At 39.6% G+C, this 12,732-nt stretch overlaps 1 protein-coding gene across 4 annotated transcripts in view; it reads right to left on the bottom strand.

Moving 5' to 3' along the window:
• ARHGAP18 (Rho GTPase activating protein 18) overlaps positions 1 to 12,732 on the bottom strand; it is a 92,291-nt gene that overhangs the window by 24,812 nt on the left and 54,747 nt on the right. For all 4 annotated transcript variants that reach the window (XM_080586798.1, XM_080586797.1, XM_080586796.1 and 1 more), the window contains 4 exons: positions 12,373 to 12,572; positions 10,056 to 10,291; positions 7,686 to 7,758; positions 853 to 1,022 (listed from right to left, as the gene is read on the bottom strand). In XM_080586798.1, the coding sequence (XP_080442924.1) occupies positions 853 to 1,022; positions 7,686 to 7,758; positions 10,056 to 10,291; positions 12,373 to 12,572 (679 nt within the window). The remainder of the gene's footprint in view (positions 1 to 852; positions 1,023 to 7,685; positions 7,759 to 10,055; positions 10,292 to 12,372; positions 12,573 to 12,732) is intronic.

Genomic DNA, 12,732 nt, shown 5'->3' with positions numbered 1-12,732 from the left:
GGTTTATAATGTTTAAACTAGGATACAAGGGGTAATTCCTACTCAAAGAACTGCATATGTCTTTATCTAAATTAAGTGTTTGAAGAACTGTGAAACATTATTACTTCAGGCACTACATTTACTCAGATGTGTTTGGATACACTGTTAGATCAAAAGAGATGGTTTTTGCACGAGTCACTAGTTTACAGGTCACATGTAACTTCATGCTCATGAAGTGTTAGGCAAAGAGAGGTCCATAAAGATGCCTGAAGATCACTGACAGAACACCTTGGACGATCTTCCCTAGTATCCATTTTGATTCTTTCTGAATGAGCCTTTTGTTTGAGGTGGGAAGTAAAACAGCACAAAGTAATCCTTAGCTTCCCGCCACTTCACTTTAGACTTCTATAGACCATTCTGCTCTTCATTTTCCTCCCTCACCTATCTGCGTTGGATAACTACACAAGTTTTCCACAAGCATCCGCTAATCCTTTTCAGAAGATGACAGATATTACTACTACAGAGATAAAGCATCTCACCTCAGATAACAGGCTGTAAACGAATGAACTAAGGACACAGTTTGTGTACAACTAAGCCACTATTCCAGCTTAATATTAAAAGTCAGTTATTGTGTACACATAAAGTGAGTTTTCCTAGAACAACAATGACATAAATAGGCATACAAGTTGTAATTTCCATGTTATTGAGAATATTGTTCCCAAAAATGAGTTATCTTGAGGTTTATCCCCATAGAGCTCCGTCCAACAATATTCTTTTAAACCTAATTCACCCAGTATCAGATAAATATCATCCAACCAATACCACCAAACTAGTGAAAACAAACAATGAGAGCAATAAATAGGAAACATGTACCAGGGGAAGAGTGTCACCACCTCCACCTTTGCACATTTTGCCTACTGAGCTGTCTTTGGTATTAGCTGCCTGTTCTGCAAAGGGTATCTCCAAATTGATGTCAGTTTCTGAAAATGGCATGTCTTGAGGTGGGGTCTTCTGCTCATTAGTTCCAACACTGAACTTAAGACCTGAAAACAAAGTAGAAAAAAAAATAATCAACAGCAGCAGGGTTGAGCATCACTCATTGCATGAGTAAGCATTTTAAAACATGGAAATTAATCCTGTGCAAGGGATAAACTTTCTAGTTACAAATATACTGACTTCTGGCTTCTTACAAGGTTCCATCTCTTATAGATTTTTGTCTAGAATAATTCTGCCAAAGCATGGAGTGTTCTCGTATTTTTCTATTATGAAAAGATTAAGAAATCTACCTCAAATAAATAGCAGATTACCAGGATCTTCCAGAGCCAAATGGCTCTGGCATCAGGAGTTTCTTGCCATCGCTTTGCATCCTCAAACACTGCAATATCATGCAAACAAAACAGCTTTTTTTTTTTTTCTGCTGTCACAATTTCAGAAGCAAAACCACCATGTTTACTCTACAATCCAAAATGTTAACATCACAAAATCACAGAATGTTTGAGGTGGGAAAGGAACCTCTGGAGATCATCTGGTCCAAACCCCTGCTCAAGCATAGTCACCTATAGCCACTTGCCCAGGACCACCTTTTGAAGATCTCCAAGGAGGGAGACTCCACAGCCTCTCTGGTCAACCTGTGCCATTGCTGATATTTAGACAGAAACTCCTGTGTTCCAGTTTGTGCCTGCTGCCTCTTGGCAATGGGCAGCGCTCAAAAGAGCATGGCTCTGTCCTCTTTGTACCCTCCCTTCAGTTATTCATAAACGTTGATAAAATCCCACTGAGCCTTCTCCTCTTGAGGCTAAACAGTCCCAGCTCTCTCAGCCTTTCCTCATAGGAGAGGTGCTTCAGACCCTTCATCATCTTCATGGTCCTTCATTGGACTCTCTCCAGTATGTCCATGTCCCTCTTGTACTGGGGAGCCCAAAACTGGACACAATACTCCAGGTGTGGCCTCGTCAGTGTTGAACAGAAGACGTAAAAGATCACCTCCCTTGACCTGCTGGCAACACTCCTCCCAATGCAGCCCAGGATACCATTAGTCTTCTTTGACACGAGAGCAAATTACTGGCTCATGTTTCAACTTGGTGTCCACCAGGACCCTCAGGTCCCTTTCTGCAGAGCTGCTTTCCTGCTTGGTGGCACCCAGCATGGTGCCTGGCGTTGTTCCTCCCCAGTTGCTGGACTTTGCATTTCCCCTTACTGAACTTCACGAGGTTCCGGTCAGACCATTTCTCCAGCCTGTCAAGACCCCTCCGCATGGCAGTACGTTCCTCTGGTGTAACAGCCACTCCCCCCAGTTTTGTGTCACCTGCAAACTTGCTAAGGGTACACTCTTCCCATCATTCAGATTATTACTGAAGATGTTACGTGGGACTGGAGTATTAACCCCTGGAGTCAACTGACTCCTGCTATTGACTGACTCCCAAGTAGATTTTGTGCCACTGCCCACCATCCGTTCTGCAAACAGACCCCTGGGCCTAGCCATTCAGCCAGCTTCCAATCCATCTCAATGCCTCCTTAAGAAGCCCATGCATCTGCGAGTAACATCTGGGAATAGTGCGCACTACACAGATCACGTTGTTGTCCTGACATTCCTGTCCTGACATTCCTGTCCTCACCTCAGCCTGAAGAGTCTAGGTTCCTCAAATCTGTCTTGACATGCTTCATGATACAGGGAAGGACTAAGTACAGAACAAGCACATTACTTCTCTTTCTTTGTTCTTTATATACCAGTTAAACACTAGACAAATTCGGAATATTTTTTGCTTAAAAAAAAAAATAAAGAAAAAAAACTAACGGAAAAATCTGGAGAGGCAGTTCTGCTTTTAGAAAAAGAAGAAGTGTACTTTGACACACGAAATCAACCATAGATTTTCAGTCTTCAGTTAAAAGATACTGGGATAGAAGCAAAAGGGAAATTGTATTGTAAATAATTTAATACACAGCACCAAAGATAATCTAGCCAGATAAAGATTCTGATCTCTCCAGCATTACTTGTGATGTACTATTTCTTAATGGATACAGCCAGGACTAGGTTATTCCTACAAGACTTTCCAAATACTTTGATGTATTTGCGTTTGAATTCAAATTTCCTAAAACCAGAGCAAATATAAGCAAATTAATACTGCTCATTTCAATGGGACCATGATTCCGCCACTAACTCCTACCCACAGGAGACTGCAGTCTATTCAAAGATAACATAATAAGCACAGAAAAAGTGGGAGGAAAACAGACGTGAGTTGAGGAGAACCATCAGCAGTGTATATGCTTTTGTATATGAACATGGTGTAACATAACAGAGTAATTTCTTTACATCACCGTTGGAAATTTTTGCACGTCCTGGAATAACCATGCTAAACAAGGCCAGAAAATCTCCCAGAGAATAGTTACAGCTGCAGCAACATTTGACCTTGAAGCAGGAGAAAGGCTCTGGTGGGGCTGATTAAGGGAGAAGGCATCAGGGAAGTGCTGCCCTACACTGATACTTCCAGGGGCCTGATAAAAAGCTGAGCTGCAAACATACAACCCAAATAACATATAAAGCATTAATTTAACACAAAAAATATATAGCAACTTGATTTTTTCTTCTGAACTGTATCTCTGTCTAATTGAAAGACAACACACAAGACTAGTCACTGCTGCGCTTTAGTGAATCCTGAAAGTTACCTCCATCTGCTAGGGAAAAACTCAGGGGTTCTGATAGAAAGGCAAATGGCCAAAGCCACCAATAGCCACTACCTGGCAGGGCACAATGTTTAATGCAGCCACTCCCACTTCAATTTAATTGATCTGGAGCTAAGACAGTTCCAGAAAGAAGAGAGATGGATTTGAGTTAAGGTGTTTGACTCTACTTACAGCCAAGCAATATTGTAAGAAATAGAATAAAACACTTCCGAAATGAACCTGTTGTGGATTTCCAGTTTCTCTTTTCAGAGTGGCATCTGCTCACTCTCAATAGACCCTGAAAGACTCCTGAGGCATACACTGCAGATTAAGCTGATCCTGAAACTAGAGCCGCTGCTTTCAGTAAATAGATATATGAGACCTCAGGAACCAAACATATCCAAGGTCAAACTCTTCTCTGGCTTCAATTTCTGGCCTCCATGTCCGTATGCCTACATATATCATGTAAGCTGTTTAATGCAGCTGTACTGAAGGAAAAGAGTTCACTGTCACCCCAAGACTTCTACCAAGCTATTGTTGCCTGTACATGACCTACATACTTCCTACCAGCATGGGACAGATCTGATGTTAACAAACAATAAAGTGGTAGCTCCTATTTCAGATCTCTGGTCATACTAGGCACTGTCTAAAGCAGATGTCTTGGTAATGGTGTGTACATTTTAGAAGTCTGACTGCTTCTGTTGCAGGGAGTTTCCTCTTTATTGTATAGCCTTGTTCCCGTTGTTGTGCATTTATTAACTAGGAAGCAGCTGTAAGAGGAAGCAGCTTCAGTGTTCTGTCAACCTGCCAACTGCATGCACTATTTCATGAGAAATGCAAATGTGATACAGAAAACATAAATATTGTCTATGAGGATGTGGTGGCCATATTTTAAATTAGCCCTATACTCTTTCCCCGGTTCAAAGCGCTATTTTAAAGATCCCATACAATGAAGGGAATTCTTCAGGAGTGGGCTGGGGAGTTGGGTTTGGGGTTTCTTTTTAATGGGACATGAAAACATTAGAAGTGTCAACCTTGTTATTTCCTTGTTTTGCTAGAGAATGCTAGAGTATAGAGTAGCCATAAAGCTATACTCATAGATCTTAATTGATAATTGGAAATGTAGAATGGCTGTTTTTTTTAACTGACAAAACATCTACTTATAATGCTAATTTATAGCTGACATTTAAGTAGAGAATATATGTTTATAATCTTTTCACTAGCCCTTTATCACTCCAGCCATATATTCTTTATCATGTAAAATGAAAAGCAGAAGCAAACTCAATTAATAAAATACAACCACATTTCAGTCTTTTTTCCTATCAAGAAGCAACTATTACAGCTCTTTTCCCTCATGTTACACCTACTACGTTAAATTCTTTCATCCATTTGCCACATCATTAAGCTTTGAGCTTGCCCTTATACACAGGTTTTATCTAACATTCTTCCCTTGCCGCTAACCCACTGTGTTTAGGAGGACAACTAGAGTCCCACAGTAAACTGACTTTTGCTGTTCCCCTATTCAAGCTAATGAGTATTTAGCTTTACATCTGTTTATTCTTTGCTTTTTATTTCTTGAGATGTTTCAGCCACATGGATATTTATTCCTTTTCACAAGCATCCAAAGAGAATTGTATTTTTTCTTTTGTAGCTGTTGAACATATTGCTAGCTTTTCATGATTTCAGTGAGTGTTATGGATTGTCAAAATGATAACATATTTTGTCAGCTTAATACACAATTCTAGATTTTCTTTTTTTTTTTCTTGTAGATATTTCCTGTACCTACAGGAAACAAAGAAACATCAGAGCTAATAAGTAAGGGTCCTTCCAAAAAAACTCAAATATGCAGCTATTAACAGAAGAAACATAGGAACTTATTAAATCATTGCGTTTGATCAGGATCAGACAGAAGAGAATGAAAACATAATGGTTTTGTAGTATCCTCCAAGTCTGCTTACATTATTCAGACAAGAAAAAAGGTGTGTCAGACAGGCAAGAAAGGAGGAATGCGCACAGGTTCACACAACTCATGTATGCTCATTCTGTCAGAAGCACTTGAGAATGCCGCATTCAAGTACTAAATTAGAAGCGGAGTCATCACCTTTGGAGAAGGGCCAAAGAGCCTTCATTCACTCCAACAGTTTTAAGAAATCCAACAAAATCTCCATTTAAGCTCTGAAATTTCTTATGTCTGAGATGGTGTTCACATTTTTCAGGTGAAACTGGTAGTATTTCTTTGGTAAAGAGGGTTTCCATTTTAAGATAATGCCTTTGGATTTATATTTCATGAATATTTAGTATCTCTGAAATATCAAGCACTGTTTACTTTTTGCCTTAAATTCATTCACTGTTTGTATAACACTAATTAGCCCATCATTCTGGAGGAAAGATCACAGCACAGCAGTGAAACAGGTGCAGTGCTTTTAACGCTACTAAACTTGGATGTTTTTTTCTTCCTGCTCTAATCTTGGGAGCAGAGCCCATTTTAGCATGTTGACAGGAGCAGAAGTGTATCAGGATGGAAGAAGGCTGCATTTGCAATCCACATCACAATCTGTGCTGTGGAGAGTTAGCATATGGGATTTGCCTTTCAGAATTTCCCATTTCTGCAGGGTTCATCAGGGCCACTGGAAAAAAAGAACCAGATGTGATAAAAACTCTGTAATAATTGCTTGGTAATTTTCCAGCTCTGAGTCCTACAGTGCAGTTTATTGACACAAGCACCAGGCATCTCTTCCTTCCCTTCTGCTGAACCAGCAGCCTGGCAGTCTTCCCAATTGTTTTTTTTTACAGTTCTTACTCCAGTGAGGTTTGCTGAGAGTGGGGAAGGGAAGGATTAACAACACTTCTGGAAACGCACAGTTTTAGTGATATTCAGAACTGTTTTATATTCATCTCTCCCAATTCAACTTCTAAGCATATCCTGTATTGTTTGTTTCTGTTTTTTTAAGTTTAATCCTAAAGCAATCATTTTTTCCAGAAAACTACAAGTCAGTATTCTAAAAGTGGAGCACAAGTTTATTTGGTGGCTTAATTACAGATAAGTAACTTGTGTTAGGTAACTTGATCTACCTGCCTGCCTATTTAAGGAGACTGCAGGGTCCCATATGATACCTACATGCTATCCAGTCTCCCAGAAGAAAAAAAAAAAAAGACATATAAACAACGCAGAAAAGCAATTAAGTATCTTAAAGCTTAAATGGCTGCCAGCTAATGTGTTGATTACAGCAAAACGTATGATGGTAGAGCAATATAGTGCTATCCCAGCTCAAAGATGTGGGTAAGATACAGGGCAACATGTTTTTGTTTTTTTGTGTTGGCACTGAAGAACAGCACAAAGCTTTGTCAAAGTCTTTCATCAAAATTCATACCCTCAAAACAGAAACTATGGATTCAGCCAAGGACTTCTGTTATGCTCTGTCCTACATGGCAGTGCGAGGGAGGGGGAAGTTCTGGGGGTCTTCAATGGGTACTGAACTACTCATGCATAATCACATGCTGTTGAACCAGCCCAGTCCTACACACACAGAATGATAATTCCTTTACATTTTCCTTAAAAAGGTAAACAGCTTTTTTCTTCTGTTTTTCCTTCATTTTGAGCTGCAGACATATAGCCAGTTCTCGCCTTTATTGTATATTTATAGTACATTTGTTTTTGCTCTCTTGTATGCACTGATGAGCTTATGTATAATAGTGCTTCATTTCCTGTACTGTACAGTAGAGATAATTCAGAAGGGATAAATTAAGGATCAGGAAAGACCTAAGCATAAGCTGTGGGAGGAGAATTCTCCCAGATGACTTCATTATAAGATGATCACTGGTAAAAAACAAGGTTTCCCAGATGGCTCAAAAGACACAACCTACAGCCACACTTAAAAACTTTACAAGTGCACAACAACACAGGCTAGACCAGGTTTTCTCATAAGAATTTCATTTTGCTTTGCTGAAAATTTATTTGAAATACGGACCTATGTAGTAGATTGTGAAATTGAAAGACTACGAACAGAAGAGGAAAAAAAATCCACAAGATTTCTGTCTGGCATTACCTTTTGTTTCATCCTGTGTTCCACTTCTGTTTTCAGTTGTTCTTACAGCTGAGGGTTCATTTTCATCACAGACCTAAGAAAGGGACAATAAATATAAATTTGCATGCCTATAAAGACCAAATATGTGGTTGTAGAAACTCCTTTGACTCTGTGCAGGATTAAGATACATACTCCTGCAATCCAAGAATACGCAGAAGCACATCTGTGTGTTTCAGCTGAAATCCTTTTGACAAAGTCTAAGGGCATCTGAAATCTAGGTAATTAAGACAGCGGTAATTAAGTCCATTCCCCCTCTTCCTAAAATTATAAGTGGGTATAAGACTTAATTTTCCAGTGTTGCAAGGGATGAGAACATGTAGTCTTTGACCTGAAGCCATAGTTTGCTGGAAAGGCAATATGACTGCTCAGAAAATTATTACTGTTCCATGTTTAAGTAGAAATAGACTGGGAAACACACAAATAAGCAGACTGGGAAACTGTCAAGGTACCAAAAGTCTAGCTTCTCTTTGGCAGGAATATGGCAGGAAACAGCAGAAACATCACAATACTGCCTATTGTTTTACCTTTCCTCCTGCCTTCCCCCAGGTGAAGGGAGGTTGCAGGATTTTCAGAGACTATTATTAAACTGGAATGACTTCATACAGCTGTAGATGGCTTCAGTCCTTTTTTGTTACAGAAAAAGCTTTTTAATGATGGGAGAGTGATAAAGTTCTGAAACAAGTTACCTAGGGAGGTTGTACAAAGTATCTCACTACGGGCTTTCTGTGACAGGTTAGATAAGTAAGGACAAGCAATGATTTCATAATAATTACCTTGCTTTGAAGAAAGGAATGCAGTATAGTTTTGAAGGCCTAGATTTACATTATTTTATTGCAGTCAGGAAGAGAGGTTTAGAAGGATTTTTTATTTTATTTTTTACTTATTTCTATATTTAATCAATATCCTGACCTATTGTGCACATCTTACATGGCTACGATCATCTGTTTGCATTACTTCTCTTTGATATCATCAATATCAAAACATGTAGCTTAAAAGAAAAAGAAGTCTACAGAACACTGTAACATATGATTCTGAGACATTACAATATGTAGTTTAAAAAGGAACATGAGTATTTCTTGTACTTGACTGAAATAACATACTTGAAAGGGAAATTATACTGCTTTAAGCTATATGATGTTTTACCTAAATTGCTCTTCTATTTGATCTTGTAATTTTTAGGTGTAGTCAATTCTAAAACAGATCCTGGAAATCTTTTATGGAGTTACTATCTCTTCTGTAACCACATGCAAAGCAGAACAGCAAAAGGGAAGTTTTGCCTCCAGAATACACATTTGAGCTTACAAACATCCCCCACTACATTTCACCTTTACTGAATTTGAAAGGAGCTGCCCAAGAAGAGGAAGCAGTTGAGGGAGGGAGGAAATTAACTCCTCTCAGAATCCACCATGCTTCCCCTGCCACTGTGATGCACGCTGCACGGCAGCAGGAGGAGAAAGAATGAGGGATGGGGCTGGGATCTGGTAAACTAGCGGTGTACTGCCATCCAGCCCGTTTCTCCTCGCAGCTGAAGATCCAGTTGCTTTGAGGGGAGTAGAGAGAACAGACATGCTTCTCTGCAGAAGAGGAATTCTAATTATAGTCTCTGTTTCCCTCCTTCCCCTTTCCTGCATGAGGAGCTCCTCTGTTCATTAAACCACAAGGGGAAACGAGTCTCTTCAGGACCTGTCAGAGCAACTCACCACATGCAGTTTAATGACATAGAGGGGCCCTGGGAGTTAGTATAGGGGTCTAGCCCCCACAATAATAAGCATAAATGCCTAGCCAAAAAAAAAAAAAAAAAAAAAAAAAGAGAAGGTTAGGCTGATGTCACTTTATATCCTCTTTTTAAAAAAAAAGAAAAAGAAAAAAAAAGAAAAAGAAACAAGCAAACAAGTACACCAGTAAATACAAGCCATATTGTCCCCTATATGGCAGACCTCTCAGAATGACTGTAGGCATTACCACCTGAAGTGTAGGCTTCTGTTCGTTCTTTGGGTGTTTGTTGTCATGATTTTTGTGCCTTGGTTAAAACTAAATCCAAGCAGTTTCGTGACCACAGAGTTGTTGTTTTATCTATCCCCTTTGAGTAACAAAAGACCAACATACATACTCATTTCTACGTACTAACATTGCTTAATGCAATGTCAACTCTGGACCAATGCTATTTCCATAATTGCAGTACAAATTTCCCTTGGAAACTGGTAAAAAGTTACACACAAATCTTCTGGAAATAGCCCTTTTGTGTGTCTGTCTCCCTCTCCTCTCCTCCCACCCCTACCTGTCCCTGTCTCCTCTCTATCAGCATCGAAGAAATGACAGCCAGGAACTTACTTTTTCCTTTGGGTCGCTTTGTAGCCTGAAGATATCTCTGACATCGGGAATCTGGTGGTGTTTGTTCTTTTTCCTCAAGGTTTGTGTGACAGTCTCTACTCGCTTTTCTACTGCTGCCTTCTGGGTTCGGGTCAATGTGGACAGGAACACCATGCTTTCTTGGGAATCACCCGTGCTCTCACCAAACAGATTGGACAGACCTGCTTCCTTCAGCCATTCTTCTTCCAGTTCTCCCTCTGAGCCAGGCAAAGAGAAAAGAGCGTAAATGTTGGCTTTCCAGTATTGTTAAGCACAGCAGATTATGATGACGTGATATAGCTACTGCAGTTCACAGGGAAAGGTCCACAGGAATACACAATACAGGACAATTATTTACACTATCATGACCTGGAAAAAAGCTGTTGTTTGTAAAGTGCTTCAAAAGGGTTAACATATCATATCAAGGCTTTTAAAATGGTTAATCCAATACAGATTGCTATGGGACAATTTTTATCATAACTGACAGCACTTCTATTAAATCATATACCATTTTACAAATGTTACCTAAATACAAATGTGTATGGGAAAGCCTGAAAGCCTCTGATCATTGCTGCTTCATTGATTTTTAGGTCAAACCTCAATCTTTTTAGCTCCTTTACTGACATGGTTCTGCCCAGTTTTCTCAATACATTAATCCTACAGCTCTCCACTAGCTCAATTTAATGAAGGACAAACCAGGTTACAGGAGTCACCTTAATGCTACTTTTTAATCAGTTCTTACGACATCGTCTCCAGACTGCTGACAGCCCATAAAATGATTGTTGCTTTAGTCTTACAGCTGGTAAGGCATCCTTCCTTGACAGATCACTGCACATGAAGGAGGAGAAAGCCACTAAATACTGTCACCTATGGCAAAACTTCCACTTCTGAAATCAGTATGTCTCTAATGATACTTTTTTTTAAAAAACTATTGACACTAAGTTCTGTCAGTAGCAGTCTAGTTTGTGCTGAATGCCAACAACCCTCTCAAACTTTCAAGCAACATTTCAACGTATAAGCTGTCTAAAAGTGCTCCTAAGCAGTCCTGTTAACTTCACTATTGACTGCAGTTTCCCTCAGTGCCCAGTCCAAGGGGTCATATGAGTATTAACAGTGTTCAGAAAACAGATACAAAATTTTAAGTATGAATTTTGCAATGGCTGTGCCACCAAATCCTGACTCTCTAACAAAACTCTTGCAGATTTTGTTATTAGGGCTAAGAAAGGAGGTCTACGCCTATTCTCCAGAGCAGACCTGAGCAAGGCATACCTTGTCTCTCCCCTGCCTTGTCTTTGCATGGCTGTGTCTCAAGTGAGCCCCCTGCCTGGCCAGCCCGTGGGCCAGATGCAGTGTCTCACACATTCAGAAGCACTCATTCAAATGAGGTGCTGCACATAAAGCAAGGTGTGCAGCACATCAACATCTGCTCAAGCTCATCAACTCAGCTGAGCTGAGTTTGGCTTCATGCCTGGGCTTCGTGCCAGCACTGCCAGATTCAGCAGCTGGAGCTGGAGGTAACTAGGGGAAGAAGGCTATATATAAGTAAAAAGGAAACGGTGGGTTTTGGAGTGCAGAGCCTGAAGCCACATCAGCATCACTGAGCTGGAGTAAGAAAAGAGACTCATATACTGTAGAACAAGCTCTGCTGGGGCCATACCAAAATGCCAAGCTCACCATTTTAATTTATTGAGTCTGTGGGCCTCTTGTAAGAATCAGAGGGGCAGATACTGCAGAGTTAAAAAAGAATCTTTTTGAGAGAAAAGTGGGATTAAGGATGTTACTTCTCTTCTGTCTGATATGACAAGAAAAATAAGGAAATTGCCCAACTTATTCTGAGATCATGCCCTCAGGAATGATGCTTCGGAGACACAAAAACAATACAACTGAACATCCAAGACAGTTAAAAGTTTAGAAGTTACTCACTAAACTTAAACAGTTAATCATTGGCTTGTGTTCTCAAGCCTGAGGTTTCAATCCACAAGAGCTACAATAACAAACAACTTACACAAAGTAAACTGCAAAATAAGCTTTATGATTACAGGCACCTTTCTCATTTTCTGCAAATACTGTTTAAAGTAAAACCAGCCTTTTACTTATTTCTGATACAGTTCTCTTTCAGTGCACTGCCTATTTCTGGTGTTATATATCAGAGGCAACTAAATTTTCAACAGTGCATGTTTAACAAAGCCCCTTTTTTTCATCTAAATGTGTTTGGTAGGTGTCATCTCTTGAAATAACACTTAAAGAAAATCCCTATATCAGCACAGTGGTAATCATTCACAACAATATTTTTCATTACCATCTGGCTCTTTCACTACAAGTGCTTCTCGTTCCTCATGATTATTTCTTCTGGTTTCATGGATGTTTTCAACTTCCTTCCAATAGTCATCCAAAGACAGTTCATCCAAGGAGTCCTGGGAACCTGAGCGGTCAAATGACGCTCCATCCGGGGTCTTCTTGGAATTGTCATGGTTCATTGTATACTGGCCAGAACGACGGCTATTAACACAAAACCGAAAGCAATTCTTTGTTAGTATTTTAAAATACAGGATATATTAATACCTCTGAAGGCAGTTAGCCATGAACTATGTCAAAGTATCAAAGCAAGCTACTGTCAACAAGCAAGATATTTAAAATTACTTTCAATATCTAGAATATA

This window comes from Anser brachyrhynchus (assembly GCF_964034855.1).
Source record: "Anser brachyrhynchus genome assembly, chromosome: 3".
NCBI lineage: Eukaryota > Metazoa > Chordata > Aves > Anseriformes > Anatidae > Anser > Anser brachyrhynchus.
This window is presented reverse-complemented; position numbering and strand designations above follow the sequence as displayed.